The 17,949-nt window shown below is 41.0% G+C and overlaps 1 protein-coding gene across 2 annotated transcripts in view; it reads left to right on the top strand.

Annotated features, from left to right (window-relative positions):
* The window catches only part of mcu (mitochondrial calcium uniporter), a 60,929-nt gene extending 46,219 nt beyond the window's left edge, over positions 1-14,710 (top strand). For both annotated transcript variants that reach the window (XM_044372919.1, XM_044372918.1), the window contains exons 3-9: positions 6,389-6,452; positions 8,354-8,524; positions 8,894-8,998; positions 9,154-9,314; positions 9,995-10,198; positions 10,518-10,634; positions 10,831-14,710. In XM_044372919.1, the coding sequence (XP_044228854.1) occupies positions 6,389-6,452; positions 8,354-8,524; positions 8,894-8,998; positions 9,154-9,314; positions 9,995-10,198; positions 10,518-10,634; positions 10,831-10,911 (903 nt within the window). In that variant the 3' untranslated portion in view covers positions 10,912-14,710. The remainder of the gene's footprint in view (positions 1-6,388; positions 6,453-8,353; positions 8,525-8,893; positions 8,999-9,153; positions 9,315-9,994; positions 10,199-10,517; positions 10,635-10,830) is intronic.
* The last annotated feature ends 3,239 nt before the right edge of the window (positions 14,711-17,949 follow it).

Raw genomic sequence — 17,949 nt, forward strand, 5'->3', positions numbered from 1 at the left:
GAAGTTGGGATTACAGGTAGTCCCACTGCTGGGCCTTTATAACTGCCAGCCTTGCAAACTCTAGAGTAGTGAGAAAGTTGACAAGATCCGAAACTAAAATGAGGTAGCTGGGTCCGGGGGCATTCTCCCCCTGTAAGAATATAGTATTGATTTTTATACGCGAGCGAAGCCTTTTGGAGCGTTTAGAGATTAGAATACAACAAGAAAACAATATCTTGTTCGGATAAACACATAAGTTTTATTGAATTTTGATTATTTTAACCACAATGTCTAACTACAGGTGAGAGAGGGGAAGAAGAGGGAGAACACACATCATGCTTTTCTTTCTTTTTATCTCTTTAGTCTCTTTGCCTATACAAGCATTTCACATTCACGTTTGCGCTGCTTCGTGATATGCCTTCCTTTTGCCGGCTTTTCCTGCTCAACCATGCCTCGTCTTGCTTCGGCAGCACTTGTGCGTGGTTGGCAGTTAAACTCTCTCCTGTGTGCTCTCTCCCTCAGAGCTGTTTGCTGTGTCAGAGCTTTGTCCTTGGTGCCAGCTGATGTCATGTTGTGGCACATCCTCTTCTCCACTGGCTTGAACTTAATGTCTTGTCTTTTTTGAACATTTCCACTGCTGTCTGCTTCCGGGGAAGCAAGGTGTGTTTCACAGTTTGGATTTCACGCAGCGTGGAAACCTTCATGCATGGAATATTGTGATGTTAATGTTCTCTAGTAAACTGCCTTTATAACTACCATCAGATATTTTAGGTTCAGTTTTTGGAACATCTCAGTTGTATATTGTGCCTTTTTATTAGTTGTGATAATGAGCCAACATTTGTTAAACCTGTAGTCCTTACTATATCACTCTACATATTTTTCAACCACTCACAGGGTGTTGTAGACGGGCTTGTCTGAATCTGTCTGCCTCTCGACCCACGTACACCTCTTGCAGGGAGCAGTTTGTCTGCATTGAGTTCAAGAGCTGCAGGGTCTTGTGGACTTGCGGCAGGCAATCTGGCTTCACAAAGCATTCAAAGAAGTTGGTGAAAACTTGCAGCTGCTTGTCGTGCACTTTGTGGACAAGGATGTCTTGACCCTGAGGAGGAAGTAATATTGTCTGAGAGATGGATGTGAATTTCTGGCATACAATATATCACATCTTACCAAAGACAGATCTATTAGTTATTGTTATACACAGGATTGGTATAATAATAAAAAAAAGACTCGTTTTAAACACCTTTCTGGGGCCACAAATCAGTTGCATTTCTAACTATCCAAGCTTTATGAGAATCAATTTAATTTGGAGTTTATCTTAGTTGTGAATCAGTAGGGTATTTATTATATAAAAACATCCCTGGAACACCATGACGTATTCTTTCAGAATAGCCAGGACACCCGTGTAAACACTGAGATGAAGCTCTGGTTTGGTGACTTAATGCCACACCCTTTTGACCTTTCTGTTCTTGTCCTGCTGTGTCATTTTTTAAAGAGCACATTTGTAAAAACAAAGCTCTACAAAATTTGTGTGTACTCACTGACCACATTATTAGGAACACCTGTACATGAGATTGTTAATGCGCATATCAGATAGGGGACATTCAGGCCAACTTTGACACACCATTTGACACACGATGGGTGTTTCCATTCATTTGTCCACCCTTGTATACAAGTTAATTTAGAATAACAATGGATTGAGTTACCTTTCCTGCTGAGGTCACTGTGAAAAGACTGAATACGTCTCTGGGTCTTTTCATTCGTGCTGTGATCACCGTAGAGTTTTTCTAAAGGTTTCTTGTAGAGGGTCTTGTCTTCTTCATCCATGAACCCGAAGTACAGGACTCTATAGGCAGGAAGCATCATCTGAGTACTGATGCCAAGCCCGCTGACAAAAACAGAAAGAACATATATTTGTCTCAGATCATGGGTTTCATTGCATATGATACTTAATCAGAGAGGTAATGAATAAAAGGACAACCAAAACCTTAAACTTCTTTTGTTTTAAGATGTATTTATGAATAAAAGAAATATGATACAATAATACAGTGAGATCAGTCTGATGTACGCAGACTGATTGCTACATAGTTGCAGATTGCCACATTACTTAGCAATGATGTCATGGAATGCAATGAGTCGTATGTACTTACTGGTGATCAGCATGAAGGTCACAGAATAGCGGTTCTAGATAGTTGTTAAAAGGAGCTGAAAACTTTTTTGAAACATTTTGCACATGATGGCAGGAATCACCATCAATATCCAGAAGTTTTGGGCAGTGGTTCTGTCACATTCTTGTTTCCAGACCCGTCTCACTACCTCGCATGACACCACAGGAATCCGTCATCATGCTCACAAGGTTGGACCATGGGATGTTGATATATTTGAATAACTTATCCACAGCCTTTTCCAGAATTCCTGTGGTGACCTTCAAGATTTAGAAAGACACAACTTGCTTCACGTCAATGGTGTGGTATCTCTCTGTGTTGAAGTAGCTAACCAGGATAGAAAGCACCTTTTTATCACCATTGGAAGTATTTTAATCAAGGTTAATGGAAAATGGATACTTCTGTGTGTTGCTGAAGATCCTCTCAGAAAAAGGTCTGCCCCAATCCACGGACCATTTTGTAAGATGCTGATGTGCGTGACAGCTTCATGCTGTTTAGTGCAACTGTGTCTGCAGCCAACGTCTGTGCCAGCTCCACGACCACAGATGTCATAGTGAAAGGGAATGAATGTTCTGCCAGAGAAGCAAGAACCATTGCCTAAAAGCAAAACAAACAAGAAATGATTCAAATTTAATCTGTAAACCTTCCCCCCTTCATTACTAAGATGCCACAGCATGTATTATTTGTGTTTGTCTACGTATTATATAGCTGATATACAATGAACATAAAAAGTCTTTTTCCAGTTCATAATTTAAATTCAATCATCAATAATTCATTCAATTTTTATATCAACTGTAGGTTACTTCATCTTAAATCAAGCCTTGCCTATTTAGTTCTGTACACAAACCTCTGCATTTGCAACATACTGAAACGTAGATACAGGCAATTGCACTCGCTCTCTTTATGGCTTCTGGTCCCTTGGGAACTGCAGTCTCAGGTAAAACACTCATAGTTGTCATGATGGTGCACACTTCTGCTGGAGTTCGTCTGTTTGGCAGTGTGACAAAAGGGCATGCACACCCCAGTTGGTGTAATTTATCTCTTTTGAACAGAGGGCACATTTGGCATGTCCCAGTTTGTCTACTTCCTTAAAACACTGAGAAAGGGGCAATGTGTGCTGGACTCCCTTCACCTCAATCTTCACCTGCACTTTAAGCCATGCCCAGTTCCATTTACATCTCACTCCTGAATCTAGCTGTGCTGTATTTATAGTGTCTTCCTCTTTTAAGCACTCTCATTCTGAAAAAGAAATTACAGGATACATTGTAACTGACAGTGGTGGAAGAAGTACTCAGATCTTTTACTTAAGTAAAAGTAGTAATACCACACTGTAGAAATACTCTGTTACAAGTTAATGTCCTGCATTGAAAATGTTCCGCCTACGCCTCCCCTCATTTTATTAATCTCATACAGACAGAAGACTGTGCTGATGCTTTCAAATTCATTAATTAATGTAGTTAACTTTAAAATGAAAAGGCTGTGGACCATTTATCTTAATTGCCAGTTATGTTACTAGAGCAAGAGATGGAAAATTGTGCCCTCTTTTCTATTTATTAAATCAAGAATCTGTTTTGAATCAAGAATTGATTCTGAATCGAATCCAACACCAGGGAATCAGAATCAAATCAAATTGTGAGATTGCCAAAGATTCACACTGCTAATATATATCATATTATATTATTAGATTATAATTATTGGTGCATTAATGTATTCATCACTTTAATGCGCCAGTAATGCAGCTCGTAAATGTGGAGCTAATTTTAATTTAATTAAATATATTACTTAATATACTGCTGGGTCGCTTGTGAATTTCCTCCTGGGGCCAAATAAGGGCTTATTGATATAATATCATAATTTATTTATTGATTATATTTTGTATTGTTAATTTGAATCTGCAAAGTAACTAGTAACTATAAGCTGTGAGATAAATGTAGTGGAGTAAGAGGTACAATTTTTGCCTCTGAGATATAGTGGAGTAGAAGTAAGTTATAGTAGAAGTAGAAATAGAAAATAGAAATACTCAAGTAAAGTACAAGTACCTCAAATTTTTACTTAAGTGCAGTATTAGTAGAGTAAACGTACTTAGTTACTTTCCACCACTGATAACTGAGTTTACAAATGCTATGAAGTTAGCTAATGCTAGCTAGTTTAGCTATTATTATCAGGAGGGTGGCTTTAAACGCTCAATGTTATTTACGCTGCATTGTTCTGTAAGGCAGTGGCTGGCAGGTCATCAAACTTGACTCATGGCAAACTCTCTCATGCCATAGACAGTCATTCTCATGTAATTCACGTTAATGTTCGCTATGAAAATAAAAGCTTACTTCAAATTTTGGTGGACACATTCGCCGAGGTCAAGGGTGTTCTGACTGGCCCATAGAAATGCCACAGAAATTACTTAAACTACACTATTGATTGGACAATCCAATATGGTTGATGCTAGCCTTGATTAGTGGGACAGACAGTCTCATCAAAATTTCAAATCAAAATTTTAGCATTTGTTTCAACTGGCATGGAGTACGACGGCAACTGGAAGTTTCAGACAGTTGTCAGTTGTAGGAAACTTGACTGAATTTTAACTTTGTGTGATTGTATACAGTTTTTGACTGAAACTGGCCATGACAAACCTATCCGAGTAAGCCAAAACAAACGATAAAATACTAATAGGAAATACTAGAGTCACTATATTCCCCATGTCTCAGGATGCGTCACTGGGACCTCTGTGCAGGTGTTCAGAGGGAAAAAAAACATTGTCTTCTGAGCACCTGTGCTCCCTCTGTTGGTGCCTGTGTCACAGAGTCAGCCTGGATATTTGCTGCTGAGCAACGATACCATCTGGCCTGTGGTACGCTGCCCAGCACAGAGATGCTGTGATGGGTATTTAGCTCAATGCTACAGATTTAGAACGTATCTGGTTGCAGTGACAGCCTATCAAACTTGAGACATCTTTTCAGTCCATAATTGTCAGTGTACAGTCATAAAAGAGTTGTAAGAGCTTTGCTTTGCTGTTGTGGTTTTGCTTAGTCAAGGTCAGTGAGTGTGTGTAATTCTGATATCACTACACTCCTACACAGAGTGAATGCATCCTGCTTGTTGCCGAGGCCCAGTGGATGCTGAGTGCATTGCAGTCAGATCAGTTTAAAGGCTTTTAGAGTCAGTGTGAAAGAGACCCTGTTCCTCTAGGAGTTGAAGGGTTAATAAACATGTTACTGAGGGCCTGTTTCCGCAGCAACACCCTTCATTCATATGAGAACCCATTGTATGTTATATACAGCACTACAGTGTGACACATTGCATGACTCCATCCGGCAGTTATTAAATGTTAGGACCAGTCGGCATGGAAACAGATCTCTTTTTTTATGATGCTGTAGAGGCATATTTTGTTTGTGTGTGTGTGCTGAAACTTATAATAAATTAAACTAAAACTTAAATCAGAAAAGTTGTTTTCGCCCCCTGGTGCTCTTTCTTGCTTGATTTCCGATGCCTCATCCTGTCCTCCCTTTGCTCTGTGTGAGCGTGAGGAGATCTGACAGCCCATCCTATGCCTTAAAAGGCTCGATCGCAGCTCAGCCGAAAACGTGACGAGCTCTGTAATTTGAAACATGTGCAGCATATATGGACACTCCTCCTTTGCTGTGCTAACAATATTCAGTAGCAACAGAGAAGATGAGGGTTTCCCCAAGCTCTGCTCCTCTCTTCGTCTTCCTCCCCTCCCTCCCTCCCTCACTCCCTCCAGTGACACAAGTGGAGAATACTTACTGAACCGCACTGTTGTTATTCAGGCTGCATTTGGCTGCCTTCCTCCTGTGTCTCCCACTGTGGTGTTTTTCTCCAAGTGGTGGTTTCTTTGTGAATGGTGAATTTAGATAGGATGTGAAAGGCTATATGTGTGTGTGTGTGTGTGTGTGGTTTTATTTCATGCATAAGCCCATTATAGAATATTTCCATGACTGGGAAGTTGCAGTTAGATCTGTTAATCTGCGCTTCTTGGGTGTGGCTCCAGTCTGCATACAGGAACATGTCTGGAAACTGAGACAGAGGAAGCCATTTTGTAACATAATTCCCAACCAGTCTCATATGTAAACAATTAGACAAGTGGATGGCACAGATTATGGTAGTGTCATGTTGCGCTGAAGATTTACAACGAGTGTCTAGCTCACAGCACCTCAGGTTACTTGAAAGAACGGGCATGTTAGATGAGAGAAGTGAATTAACCAGATTGTTGCACTTTCTCTTCCTGTCTGCAGGTTTGGAGGGGCGCCCCCTCATGGCATGGCCAGAGACTTTTGTGTTCCTCTGCTGCTCCAGAAGGTAAGTGCTCACTACCCCTCAGTTCATTCACCTCGCACGCTACCCGGCAAATTCCAGGCACTGTGCTCATACTGTAGCATTTTATTTCTGTCCATAAAACCCCAAATCCAGCCTCTGCCCCCATCTTAGAGACATTAGTCCTGTGCAAGAAAGGAATTCTGCATTGATCAGATAGCCGAGGCTCGTTTGGAGTTAACAGACAGTAGAAATTAATATGGAATATGGAGGTGGGGGGGGGGGGGGGTTAAGAGGAGAAGGCAGCAGTATTACAGAACATGCTGATTTGATTTTAAAGTTAGCTTTAATAGCTGTGGGATCGGAGCAGAGAGAGACACAGGATCCTCATGCCTTTAGCGATGTGTCTGTGATGATAGGATGATAAAATAGGGGAGGACAAAGGGAACAGCTGCAGGTAGACAACAGTTCAGATACTCAGGACAAGATTTTAAATTGTCACTGTAAAAGAAGAAGTGGGTGGTAAAATGAAGTGTCTGTGAATCTCTGTCTTTGAACACGGTCAAGACACTGTTGAAACTGCTGCCGGCTGGTGCTGTCTGTGCTAGCTGGTGATTCTTCTCTTCTTGGTGCGGGCCCAAGCAGAGATCTGCTGATTCACTGCAGCGGTCCTGAGGAGGAGGTAGAGGTTGTTGGGTACAGCAGCAACAAGGCAGCCTGGATCGCCTCCGCTGTGGGCTCGCAGCCACCTGCATTGATCACAGCTTTGTCATTAGGGGCCACTCAGCATGATAATGGTATAAGCTATGCAGACTCATTATAACCAGTGAGTTTGGTTATGGACTAATAGGGCTAGATTACAGACCATTATTATTATTAAAAAAAAAACAATGAGCAGAACAGTAGCTCAGCTGTTTGGGACCAAAATGACAATTCTTATGTTTGTGCTACAACAGCAAGCTCAACACACAGTTATCACCATACAGTGTAACCCTGAGATAGTGTCAGGTTTAGAAGTATTCTAGAAATAATATATTCATTTCATGTATCTTATTATTCTGCTATGAAAAAAAACCTTTCAAGAATTAGATAAAATGTGATGTGTTCCTCAAGGTATTTGTGATTGTCAGTCCCATCACACAAGCATCATTTAGAGGTCGTTTTAGCCTCTCCATGGAAATAAGAAATATCAATAGTTGGCATCAACAAATCGACATCAGTTCTGTGAGGGAAAGGTTAGAAATGTTGTACTGTATTGATCCTCAGGACCTGACAGTCTAAGAAGGCTAATTTTTTGCTATCAGAGTATCTCTGTATCTACTTGTACATGCTTTCTAGCGTATGTGTGAGCATGCTGATCAATGAGATTTAGTCATGTGTTGCATTACATGGGGACAGTCCAGCTCAGGGCTGCTACTGCTGCTGCTGCTCTTAGTTTGTTAGCTTTGCTGTTGAGCACCTCCGTCAGGTGGTGCTGCTGCTGTACTGCCCCCTGCTGGGGGTCTCCAACCACACTCCTGTAAATTCAAATGAATGCTCTATTTTTGAAAAATTAAAGTTAGCACTATTGGAATTGCAGACGCTGCAAGTTTTGCGGTGTTGTTGTAGACGATGATGGGTCAGTTGGTGCCATCCAAACAAACCGCTCAAGTTAAAAGTATTAAAGTGCCAAACATGATTACATTAATATTTCAGCATGAGTAAGAAATTCCTAATTCTGTACTGTATATGTTCAAAATGCAGTAATCCAGTAGAAGACTAACAAGAATATAACAAAACAAAGACTGCTCCTTATACTTCATCATTACACCCTCAGTTACTCAAAGCAGAGGGAGCACAATACATGAAAGCTCTTCTCCATGGTTCACTGAAGGACCTTTGGGTGTCATTTTACATTTTCTGCTTTTGTGACATTTGTCCCGTTTGCTTGCCTGCAACCCCCTCAGAGGTGACAGTGGTGTATCAGAACGGGCTGCCGGTGATCTCAGTCAGTTTGCCGTCCAGGCGAGAGCGCTGTCAGTTCACTCTCAAGCCTCTCAGTGACTGTGTTGGAGTTTTCCTGCAACAGCTCCAGGCGGAGGACAGAGGCATCGACCGGGTAGCGATCTACTCCACAGGTATGCTCACAAACACAAGGAGTCATACACACACACACCCCCACTGTATCCATTTACCCCAGCAGGTTACACATACACATGCCATTACATGCTTTCAAGTGTTCTTGTATTTTGATGTTTTGATTTTGATCAGAATTTAATACCACTGCATGCACCATGAAATGATTCTGCAGCCTTCACTCCACTCAGAGGCTTCATTAACAACTGATCTAATCTTAGTTTGTGAGTGCCTCAGCTTCTCCCTCTCATGATGATCAGACAGAAACAAGCCTGATTAACAAGAGAGGTGAAGGGTATTTGAAGTGGCTACCCATCAGCGCTCCGTCTCTGTTAACGCCTCCCTTCCCGTTTGTGTCTCTCTCTCTCCAGATGGAGCGAGGGTTGCCTCCTCCACAGGTATAGACATCCTGCTGCTGGATGATTTCAAGCTTGTCATCAATGACACCACACACCTCGTGCGGCCACCAAGGAGAGGTGAGGACTGTCGAAGAAAGGGCAGAGCCTGCACCATTTACTCTTGAGTCATCCCCTCACTTGTTAGGGTCACTACCAATAAGAGGAAGGAATGGTTTGTTGATAGAAGTTCATATTAAAGTCTGTCTTTGTGTGTGTGTGTGTGTGTGTCTCAGAGCTGCTGCCCCATGAGGAGGCAGAGAGGCTGAATGACGTCAAGTTTCTGGTGCAGCAGCTATACACTACCCTGCGCATCGAGGAGCACCAACTCAGCAAAGAACGTGAGCTGATTGGACGACTGGAGGACCTCAACTCTCAACTCCGCCCCCTAGAGAAGGTCTGACTTCCTTAACATGTTCAACAATTTCGATTTCTAGTTGCTGGTTACTGACACTCTAGACGCGCAATTTTTTGGATTTGGAACATTTTGGGAAAATTATTATAGTGAGCTTTAGAGGTGCTAGTAGGTGGATTTTATTACTTTTGGACAGAGCCATGCTAGCAGTTTCCCCCTGCTTCCGGTCTTTAAGCTAAGTTAAACTATCCGGCTGCTGGCGTTAGCTTCATATCTATCGTACAGACATGAGAACGCAAGAAAGCGAATGAGTCTGTTTCCCAAAATGTCAAACTGTTCCTTTAAATGGAGCATTCAGAATTCGTATGTTCTTGAATACATCATGGGTAGTTTTGGTTGCTCATATATTTTATTTTAGGCTTGTTTGTAATCCTCTTATATGCAGATAATTATGTCATTGCAGCATTAGTTTAATATATCTGGCATTGAATATTAAAGAATAACTGAGCAGTGGAGCCATCATGGTTAACAAATTGAGATCTTGGCAAAACTGTGAATTTATTAACTCTGTAATGTAAAAATGAATATGAGAGATCACTTGTGCCCTTTGTGCTGAAAATCCATAATGTGTTTTTAGAGTTATTGTCCTTGTTCAATAAACACTGACTTCTGGTGTGTGTGTGTGTGTGTGTGTGACTGCTTTCCTCTTGCTTTATGTGTAGGTGAGGGAGGAGTTGAGTAAGAAGGCAGAGCGACGTACCACCTGGGTGCTGTGGGGCGGCATGGCGTACATGGCCACCCAGTTTGGCATTCTGGCCAGACTGACCTGGTGGGAGTACTCCTGGGATATCATGGAGCCCGTCACCTACTTCATCACCTACGGCACCGCGATGGCCATGTACGCCTACTTTGTGCTCACACGCCAGGTAAGACGCCACAAAATACAACACATATACGCATTTTATATTATGATACTCTCTTTGTAACATCTTGCTCTAAATATAATAATATTATAAATATTATAATAATATTTTTAGTTATTTAAACTGGCTGATCTGGTGACTCAAATTGAATTCAGCGTTCATAAATCACTGAGTTTTAACTCCAGGGACATGGAGTCTGTTTGATATTGGATTTCTCAGCAGTGTGATCTAGTCCAAGGACTAGAAAACAGAGCATGGAGGACATCTGATGAACTGGTTCCTCTTACAATGTGCTCCGTCTCTGTCTCTTTATAACCCGCAGGAGTACATTTACCCCGACGCTAGAGACAGACAGTATCTGCTGTTCTTCCACAAGGGGGTGAAGAGGACACGCTTCGACATTGAGAAGTACAACAAGCTGAAGGATGATATCGCTGAGGTACAGTCGCTTGGTGAAAACTGGATGTTTTGTTATGTAAAATTAACACCGAAGCCACACTGGGGATTCACACATTTCACAATTCCGTACTTGGAATTGTAACAGCTGTACGTAGACCTACTTTCATACCATTCGCCCAAACACGCTTCATGTTTCTCTTTCTCTCCCTCCCTCCCTCCCTATCGATACTCTCTAGGTGGAGTTGGATCTGAAGCGTCTTCGGGACCCGCTCCAGCTCCAGCTCCCAGTTCAGCAGCTCAACGCCGGTAAAAATTGATGGGAAGAGTGACTCCCTCCTCTCTCAGCTCTTACAACCCCCACCTTTCCTATCCCCTATATCCCCTCCCTTTGCCCAACACCCCGCCCCTCCCTTATTCCTCCCAATATCAAACCCTCCTTCCTCCCCATCCCTCCCACACCCAATAAGCCCATCCCCTTCTTGACTGTGGGAGTTAGTTTTTTTCCTTTTTTTCTTTTTCTTTTTTTTTTTTCTTTTTACTTTCTTCCTGAAAACTCCAGTTGGAATTGCAAGTGAAAACCGCTAAAACACAAAGGATGGTGAGAATACCGGGAACTGAAAAAACTCTCACAGCCTGAAGGATGGTGAGGATGATGAAAAGGACGACGATGAAGATGATGATGATGGAATTAAACTGGGCACTATGGAAATGCCTCAAGTCTCTGGAGGGACAGCCTGCAGGGAACTCCAGGGGGAGACACCTCTTCTCTTGACACTCCAGGACAGAGGACACTCAGAGGGACAGTCATTGTTGAGTGTGTGTGTGTGTGTGTTTGCGGGACTTTCAGGTTACACTGGGACACCGACCCTGGCCATTCTGCGGGTCGACACAGCAGTGTACAGCAGTCCTGCTTCTCCTTGCAGTCAAACTGTCAACACACACACTTGGCTGGGGCAGGCTCTAGGGAGAGTTTCTATCCCACTCATTAAAGTTTACAAGGAAGTCCTCACCCCGCCTGCTGCGATGTGCCACGGCTGGGGCTCACTGCAGTCGCACCATCAGGGAGACCTTCGTCTTCCTGCGGCTGAACACTGCTGCCTCTCCCTCCCTGGGCCACTCCTCCTCCTGGTAACGGACAGCTGTCCTTCCCCGTGTGACCTTTGTCAGGAGCCTGTCTCGACTCGCAGGATGCAGGGACGACGACAGTCGGCGCGTCTCGTTTCCTCTTCCTGTTGATTTCCTGTAGCGGCCCGGTCTGCGCAAGTATGAGAGTACTACCGACAACAACATCACTGTGTGTTCTTTTATTCCAAAAAAATATTTTGGCACTTTTTATTTTGAAAGCCATAGTATATTTGTTATGAAAAGAATATAAATATATATATATATATGTATACAATCAAATAAACAGATGACCAGAGGCTAGTTTCTTTCAGTGGGGGGAGGAGCTCTCTTACAAATGTCATTTCATCTGAAACTCATTCACATCTGAAGATCTCCTAACATGAAGCACCCCCCCTAACAGTCCAACGCACACATATGAAAAGCATTGTATGCATTTACTACCTTGAAGTAACTATTTCATATCTGTAATAATAAATAACTATCTCCAGGTTAGGCGTAAGGCTCCTGTGCATGTCCACCAGACAGGGGGAACCATGTTGAAGCCAAATCAGGGCTAAAATGGCTTTGATTGGAATTTTTTTGTTTGTTTGTTTTAGCAACACAGAATATCGATGTGGATAATGCCATGCTTTTCAACTATAATCATGTCATTCTATCATTGCTGCGGAAATACTTGTTTACATTGTTTAGTAACTGTTTCTCCAGACAAACCCACAGGCATGTTATAGTTGAAGATATGTGATGAACTCAAATTTTGCAAAATGTGGCTTCAAAAGAAAGAATGCTACTTCATAGAAGAGGAGTTTGTGTACATTACCTACATTTTTTTTTTCTTTTTCCAATTGAAAGCTTTGTTCTCGGACCATTTCCTGAATTTAACAGATTTTTACATGAACTGGAGTTTAGTTTAGCAGCATGTAATGTGCATTTTAGTTTTATAACTCACCCTCATGAAGCTTATAGCCAAAATAACAAACTACACCTAAAAGAGCATCATGGCATTGGTTCGCAGAGGCTTTGAAATGAAGCCAGGGTTTTCTCCTCCCACTGTTGCTGTAATGCCCCCCCTGCTCCCTCGATGGCAAGGCAGGGTAAACTGCATGCTGTGGTATGCCCTCAGTAGAAATTTGTGAATGTGTAGGAGCATTATTGCAATTTTGTACTCAATTGGACACTTTTCTTTGCCACATCTAGCTGAAGTCTCATCCTTTGATTGGTTATCTCTAAGATTATAGAAGCCATGTGTTTATGTTCATTTTTTGGGGGGATGGTTCACTGAATAAACCAAACTTTATCAGCTTTACTTCGTTTTCTGTACAGGGTGAGGATTGATCGGCCCTCTTTCCGGCCCTTTAATTGACTCCAAAGCACGTTTTTTTGTTTTCACCCTGAACTGCTGTGGATCACCTCTGCAGAGGGGAAGCACAATGACATGTCGTACCCGCGTGTAGACTCCTCCTCCTGCTTGTGTGTGGACAGTCGGCTGAATCCTACCGATGAGATCCATGTGTTTAACTGCAGATTTTCTATTAAAATGCATGATTTTAGCTCAAATCAAGAGTTACCCATGCAGATCTCAAGGCAGGATTTGGTGTAATCTGTTATCATATATATATATGTGTGTGTGTGTGTGTGTGTGTGTTTGTGTGGATGTTGGTGTGTTATCTCCAAGGGAAATGGTGCCTTTTGGATGATTAATGAACAGTATAGACAGCATAGCAATTCGGTAAACAGCAGTGATAAGATCTTGTTTGGTATGAAACACTGATGTAAAGGAGGGTTTTCTCTGTGTGTGTGTGTGTGTGGGTGTGTGTGTGTGTGGAGTGTGAGTGCACTAAGGGGCAAAGTGCATATCACCATATTCATGAATCCTTTGCCCCTAATCGCCACTTGTCAGTAGCGGTACAAAATCACTTCCACTCTCATCCCACTTCATAGCAGTCATTAGCTTTAAATTCCTATTTTTCCTGAATAGGCCAACTTGCACACACTTTGTCTCACACACACACACACACAATCAAAGTGACAGTGTTTCCTTGGAGATGTACCGTGGGAGGTGAGAGAGTTTAGGCCTCTGTCTGCAGTCCAGTCCTTCTCTCTGCTGTTTCTACACTTCTCTCCATCATCACCTCCTCCTTTTTATCACACCATCCGCCATTTATTGCCTTTTTTTTTTTTCTCTATCTCATTTGTTTAAAAAACAAAAATATATCAAATATAGGGAACTTTATTATAAAGAGGGTGTTGCATGAATGTATGTTTACATGGGAAATTATGTAAAAATAAAAAAGACGATCTATCAAAAAAACCGCAAAGATAGTTTAAGAACGTTGTTTGTAGAGATTCCTAGTTATAAAAGGGCAGTGGACAGAATCTGCCCTGCCAAATCTGACTTTATCCCAGCCAACCAGCTGCTCTTCATCAAATCCCAGCCCCATCTTCACCTTATTTACCCCCATAACTCTTCCTCAGCTTGCATTTAAACTCCCCAATAAATGGAGAAACACGCTCCATCCTCTGTGCACCTATAAAGGAGGCTTTAGGACCTCTTGACCTCAGTTACTAACGTCCTGGATCTGAGTCCATAGGAAAAAGTGTCGGGCGCACTCCGTTCGCTTGTCGGGGAACACCTCTCATACTCGTCCCTCTCTCCTGTCATTTTCTTCCACCCACAGCCTTTTTTCCTCCAAATTACATTATTATTCTATGTTTTGAATGTGTGTTATGTTTTGAAATTCTTGTGTGTGTGCACTTACGATAAAATATGTTTAAAATGCCTAAAGAGTGAAGCAGAATTATAGGATTGAAATGATCTTGTACTCCATTCTGACCTCTTATTTTATTTTGTTTTTCTTGTCTTTATGTTTCTGTTGACATATGATGCTGTAATGTTGGCAAAAAAGAAAATGTAAAATCCTGTATCATTTATGAAATATGTATAAAAGAGAAATGTAATTCAATTATCAATAAAATCCTTATCCAGTTTTTGGAGCCAGTGGTCCAGTTGAGGTTTATGGTTTGTCTGGTGGTGAGGACGTCCTGATTAATGTGTCACATTACAGATGTTTACAAGTGGCAGCTTCTCAAGGTCTTGACCGCCTTGTCTGACTCTCCTTGGCCTCCAGCTCTTCCTTTACAGGACATCCTTTGAGATAGACCTGTGCGGGAAAACTGATCATTTACAATAGATGCATGAAGTAACACATAATGGGTGCAATAGTCTGTTAAAAGCTTGAGTCTGAACATCTGAAAATACTTTGATTAAAAAAACCAAACAAACATATATATAATTTTTCCATCCAGGGATGACAATCTTGGTTGATCAGTCAGTTCACCACTTTGGTCCAGACTGAAATATCTCAATAACTGTTAAATGGATTGCCTTGAACTTAACTACACACATTCAGGTTCCTTACTGGAGGAATTGTAAAAATGTTGGTGATCCTGACTTTTCATCAAGTGGTATCATAAAGACAATTTTTTTTATTTATTCAATACTTTGGTTATGACCAAATACATGCAAAACCTATGACATTCCCTCAGCCCCAGCTGTACTTTTTGTTTTGTGATAATAAGCAAATGTTAGCATGCTAACACGCTAAACTAAGATGGTGAACATGATAAACATACTGGCATGTTAGCATGCAAAAATTTGCATTTAGCTCAAATCACTGCTGTGCCTAGGTATAGCCTCATAGAGCAGTTATCATGGCGGTTAAAGTCTTACTTTAAGCACATGTTTATTGAAAAAAAAAATGTTAAAAAATCATATTTTGATCATTAGAACTGGGGAGAAATACTGTCTAACTGTGCAATAGTGCAAGTGTGAAAAATCTTTTTTATCTAAACTGCAACACACTGCACAGAGGTGAAATCACTTACACAGAACACAATTATCCACTACAGTAAAACAAACCAATGTAATAAAATTACAAAGTTTATCCAAAAACATAAACTCTAAAAACTAAATTAAGGCGACATTTAGAGGATAATTGAACCAGAGATAAAGGTGATCATTAAAAAACACAAATCTATTCTTTCTCTTCTATACCTTTCGGGGTTTAAGTAGGAGTATGAAGCACTGCAATAAAGTGCTGATTGAATCTGCCTATACCATGGAGACTTGAAGCCAGGAGGGCTAACAGTGTCTTATTTCCAGGAGTAATCACAAAAGAAGAATGACATGTTCCACCTCATTTCGCCTAACAGCCTTGTGGATTAATGTCTCCATTTATTTAGTTTTGCACATTTTTTCACTGTAACAAATAGAAATATTTAAAATCCAGACTCTAGTCTGAATCCTTTTTGTTCTGTGCGCAACTGAAACTCGCTACCTGACTACCGCGCAGAGAAGAAGACAAACAAAAGACTCAACCCTTGTGAACCACTGATTTGTCTTATCTTGAGCTTGCAACACCACTTATCTGGTGGAACTAAGATGTCCAGTTTTTCTGAGATCCAGGACTTGACAGACAACATGCACAAACTTACTCCTTCACTGAGCAGGAGATTGAAGCCATCCTGTTTCCAAGCAATGCTTCTCTAACTGCACCCACAAAATCCAACGATGACCTTACAAAACAACTGAAAACGCTGAAACAAAATAGAATCAGACATCAACTCCATGGGTCAACACTCAGTGAATATGTGCCCACAAATGAATACCTAGAGGCCTGCGCATACAGAAGATGTCAACCATTGGCTGAAACAATGATGTGAAATCTTAATACATAACTGAATCTGACACTCTTGGTGATTGAATCCATTGTTTTGGAAAAGATATATTGATGACATATTTCTGATTTGGAATGGTTGTAATTGTGATCTCCAGGTTTTTTCACAGTATTTCAAAAATGGTATTGATTCAGTTGAATTCAATATGAAATGTGACAGTCACAAAGTAAGTTTTTTGGACACATGGGTAATCTATAATAGGAGAGACATTTACACCATACTCTTCACCAAACCCTTAGACAGAAATTGCATTTTACACTACTCAGGCTATCATTTTATGCGTCTCAAAAATCTGCTCTATAGTTGGTTTCTTAGGGTGAGATGCATCTGCACAAGGGATGATGATTTCCAAATAGAAGCTCACAAACTCTTTGATCAGTTTTTAATGAGAGGGTATCCATGTGATGTCTTGGATCAGGCATCTGCAAAGGCTTATGAGAAAAACAGAAATGAATTATTCACCAAATGTATACCCGAAAAGCAAAAAACATCCTCTTGTGTATTTAATAGTACCTGTTCACCACTTGGGCATGAGATATGTAATGTTGTGATAGAACACTGGAACATCTTATTTGTTGATGACATTGGCAAAGACATCTCTAGCTCTCTTCCACTTTTCTATATTTTCTAGAACAAAGAATGTTTGGGACACACTGGTACATGCAGACACACATAAAAACTCAATCCACCAGGGATGTTTGGACAATATCACAGATTTCTTCCCTTGTCGATATTATGCTGCATGTTCTCATTGTAAAAAGATCAACACTTTTACCAGCTTTGTGACCAAAAAAGAGTATTAAATTAAAAAAAAAAAGATAACATGCAGCTCTAGTAATGTTGTCTCCCCTCTTGCATGTACTAAATGAGGCGTCCAATATGTTGCAAGACACTTTGCAGACGGCAATCATTCTATTTCGGATTTGGCGTTCTATGGTATGTAGTTCCTAAGTCCTAATGGTCGTAGTTGAAATATGGATCAAATTTTACTCCAATGTGACTGTAGATATATCTTCTACCTTAAAAATGCTACACCCTGGTGGCTCAAATGAAGAATTAGATATGGCCTGTTTCCTGTCTTTCTGTACCATTGGGTCCCATTCCCAGTGTAAAAGCTGCATCTGCATGTATATATACATCAGTATGGGTATGAGAATGTGTTGATGCTATGGAATTATATTATCCTAATGTGTTTGTCATGACCTGATCTGCTGGAAATTGGCTTCATGGGTGTTCAATCAAGCCCTAGATCATTGATAAGGTGCACCTGTAGAGTAACCTACATATAGGATGACTTATCATGCATCCTCATTTTTTGCACTGAAGCGAGTCCAACATGGATTGACACGTTTGCACTCTATGTACTTTTGCATGTCTCACTGTCTGTACAGCCCTGTAATATAACAAACAGAAATATTTAAAATCCAGACTCTAGTCTGAATACTTTTTTTGGTTTCTGTGTGCGAGTCCTTCTTTGCTGCACTGAAACTTTTTCG

The sequence above is a fragment of the Thunnus albacares genome, chromosome 14 (genome assembly GCF_914725855.1).
Source record: "Thunnus albacares chromosome 14, fThuAlb1.1, whole genome shotgun sequence".
Lineage (NCBI taxonomy): Eukaryota > Metazoa > Chordata > Actinopteri > Scombriformes > Scombridae > Thunnus > Thunnus albacares.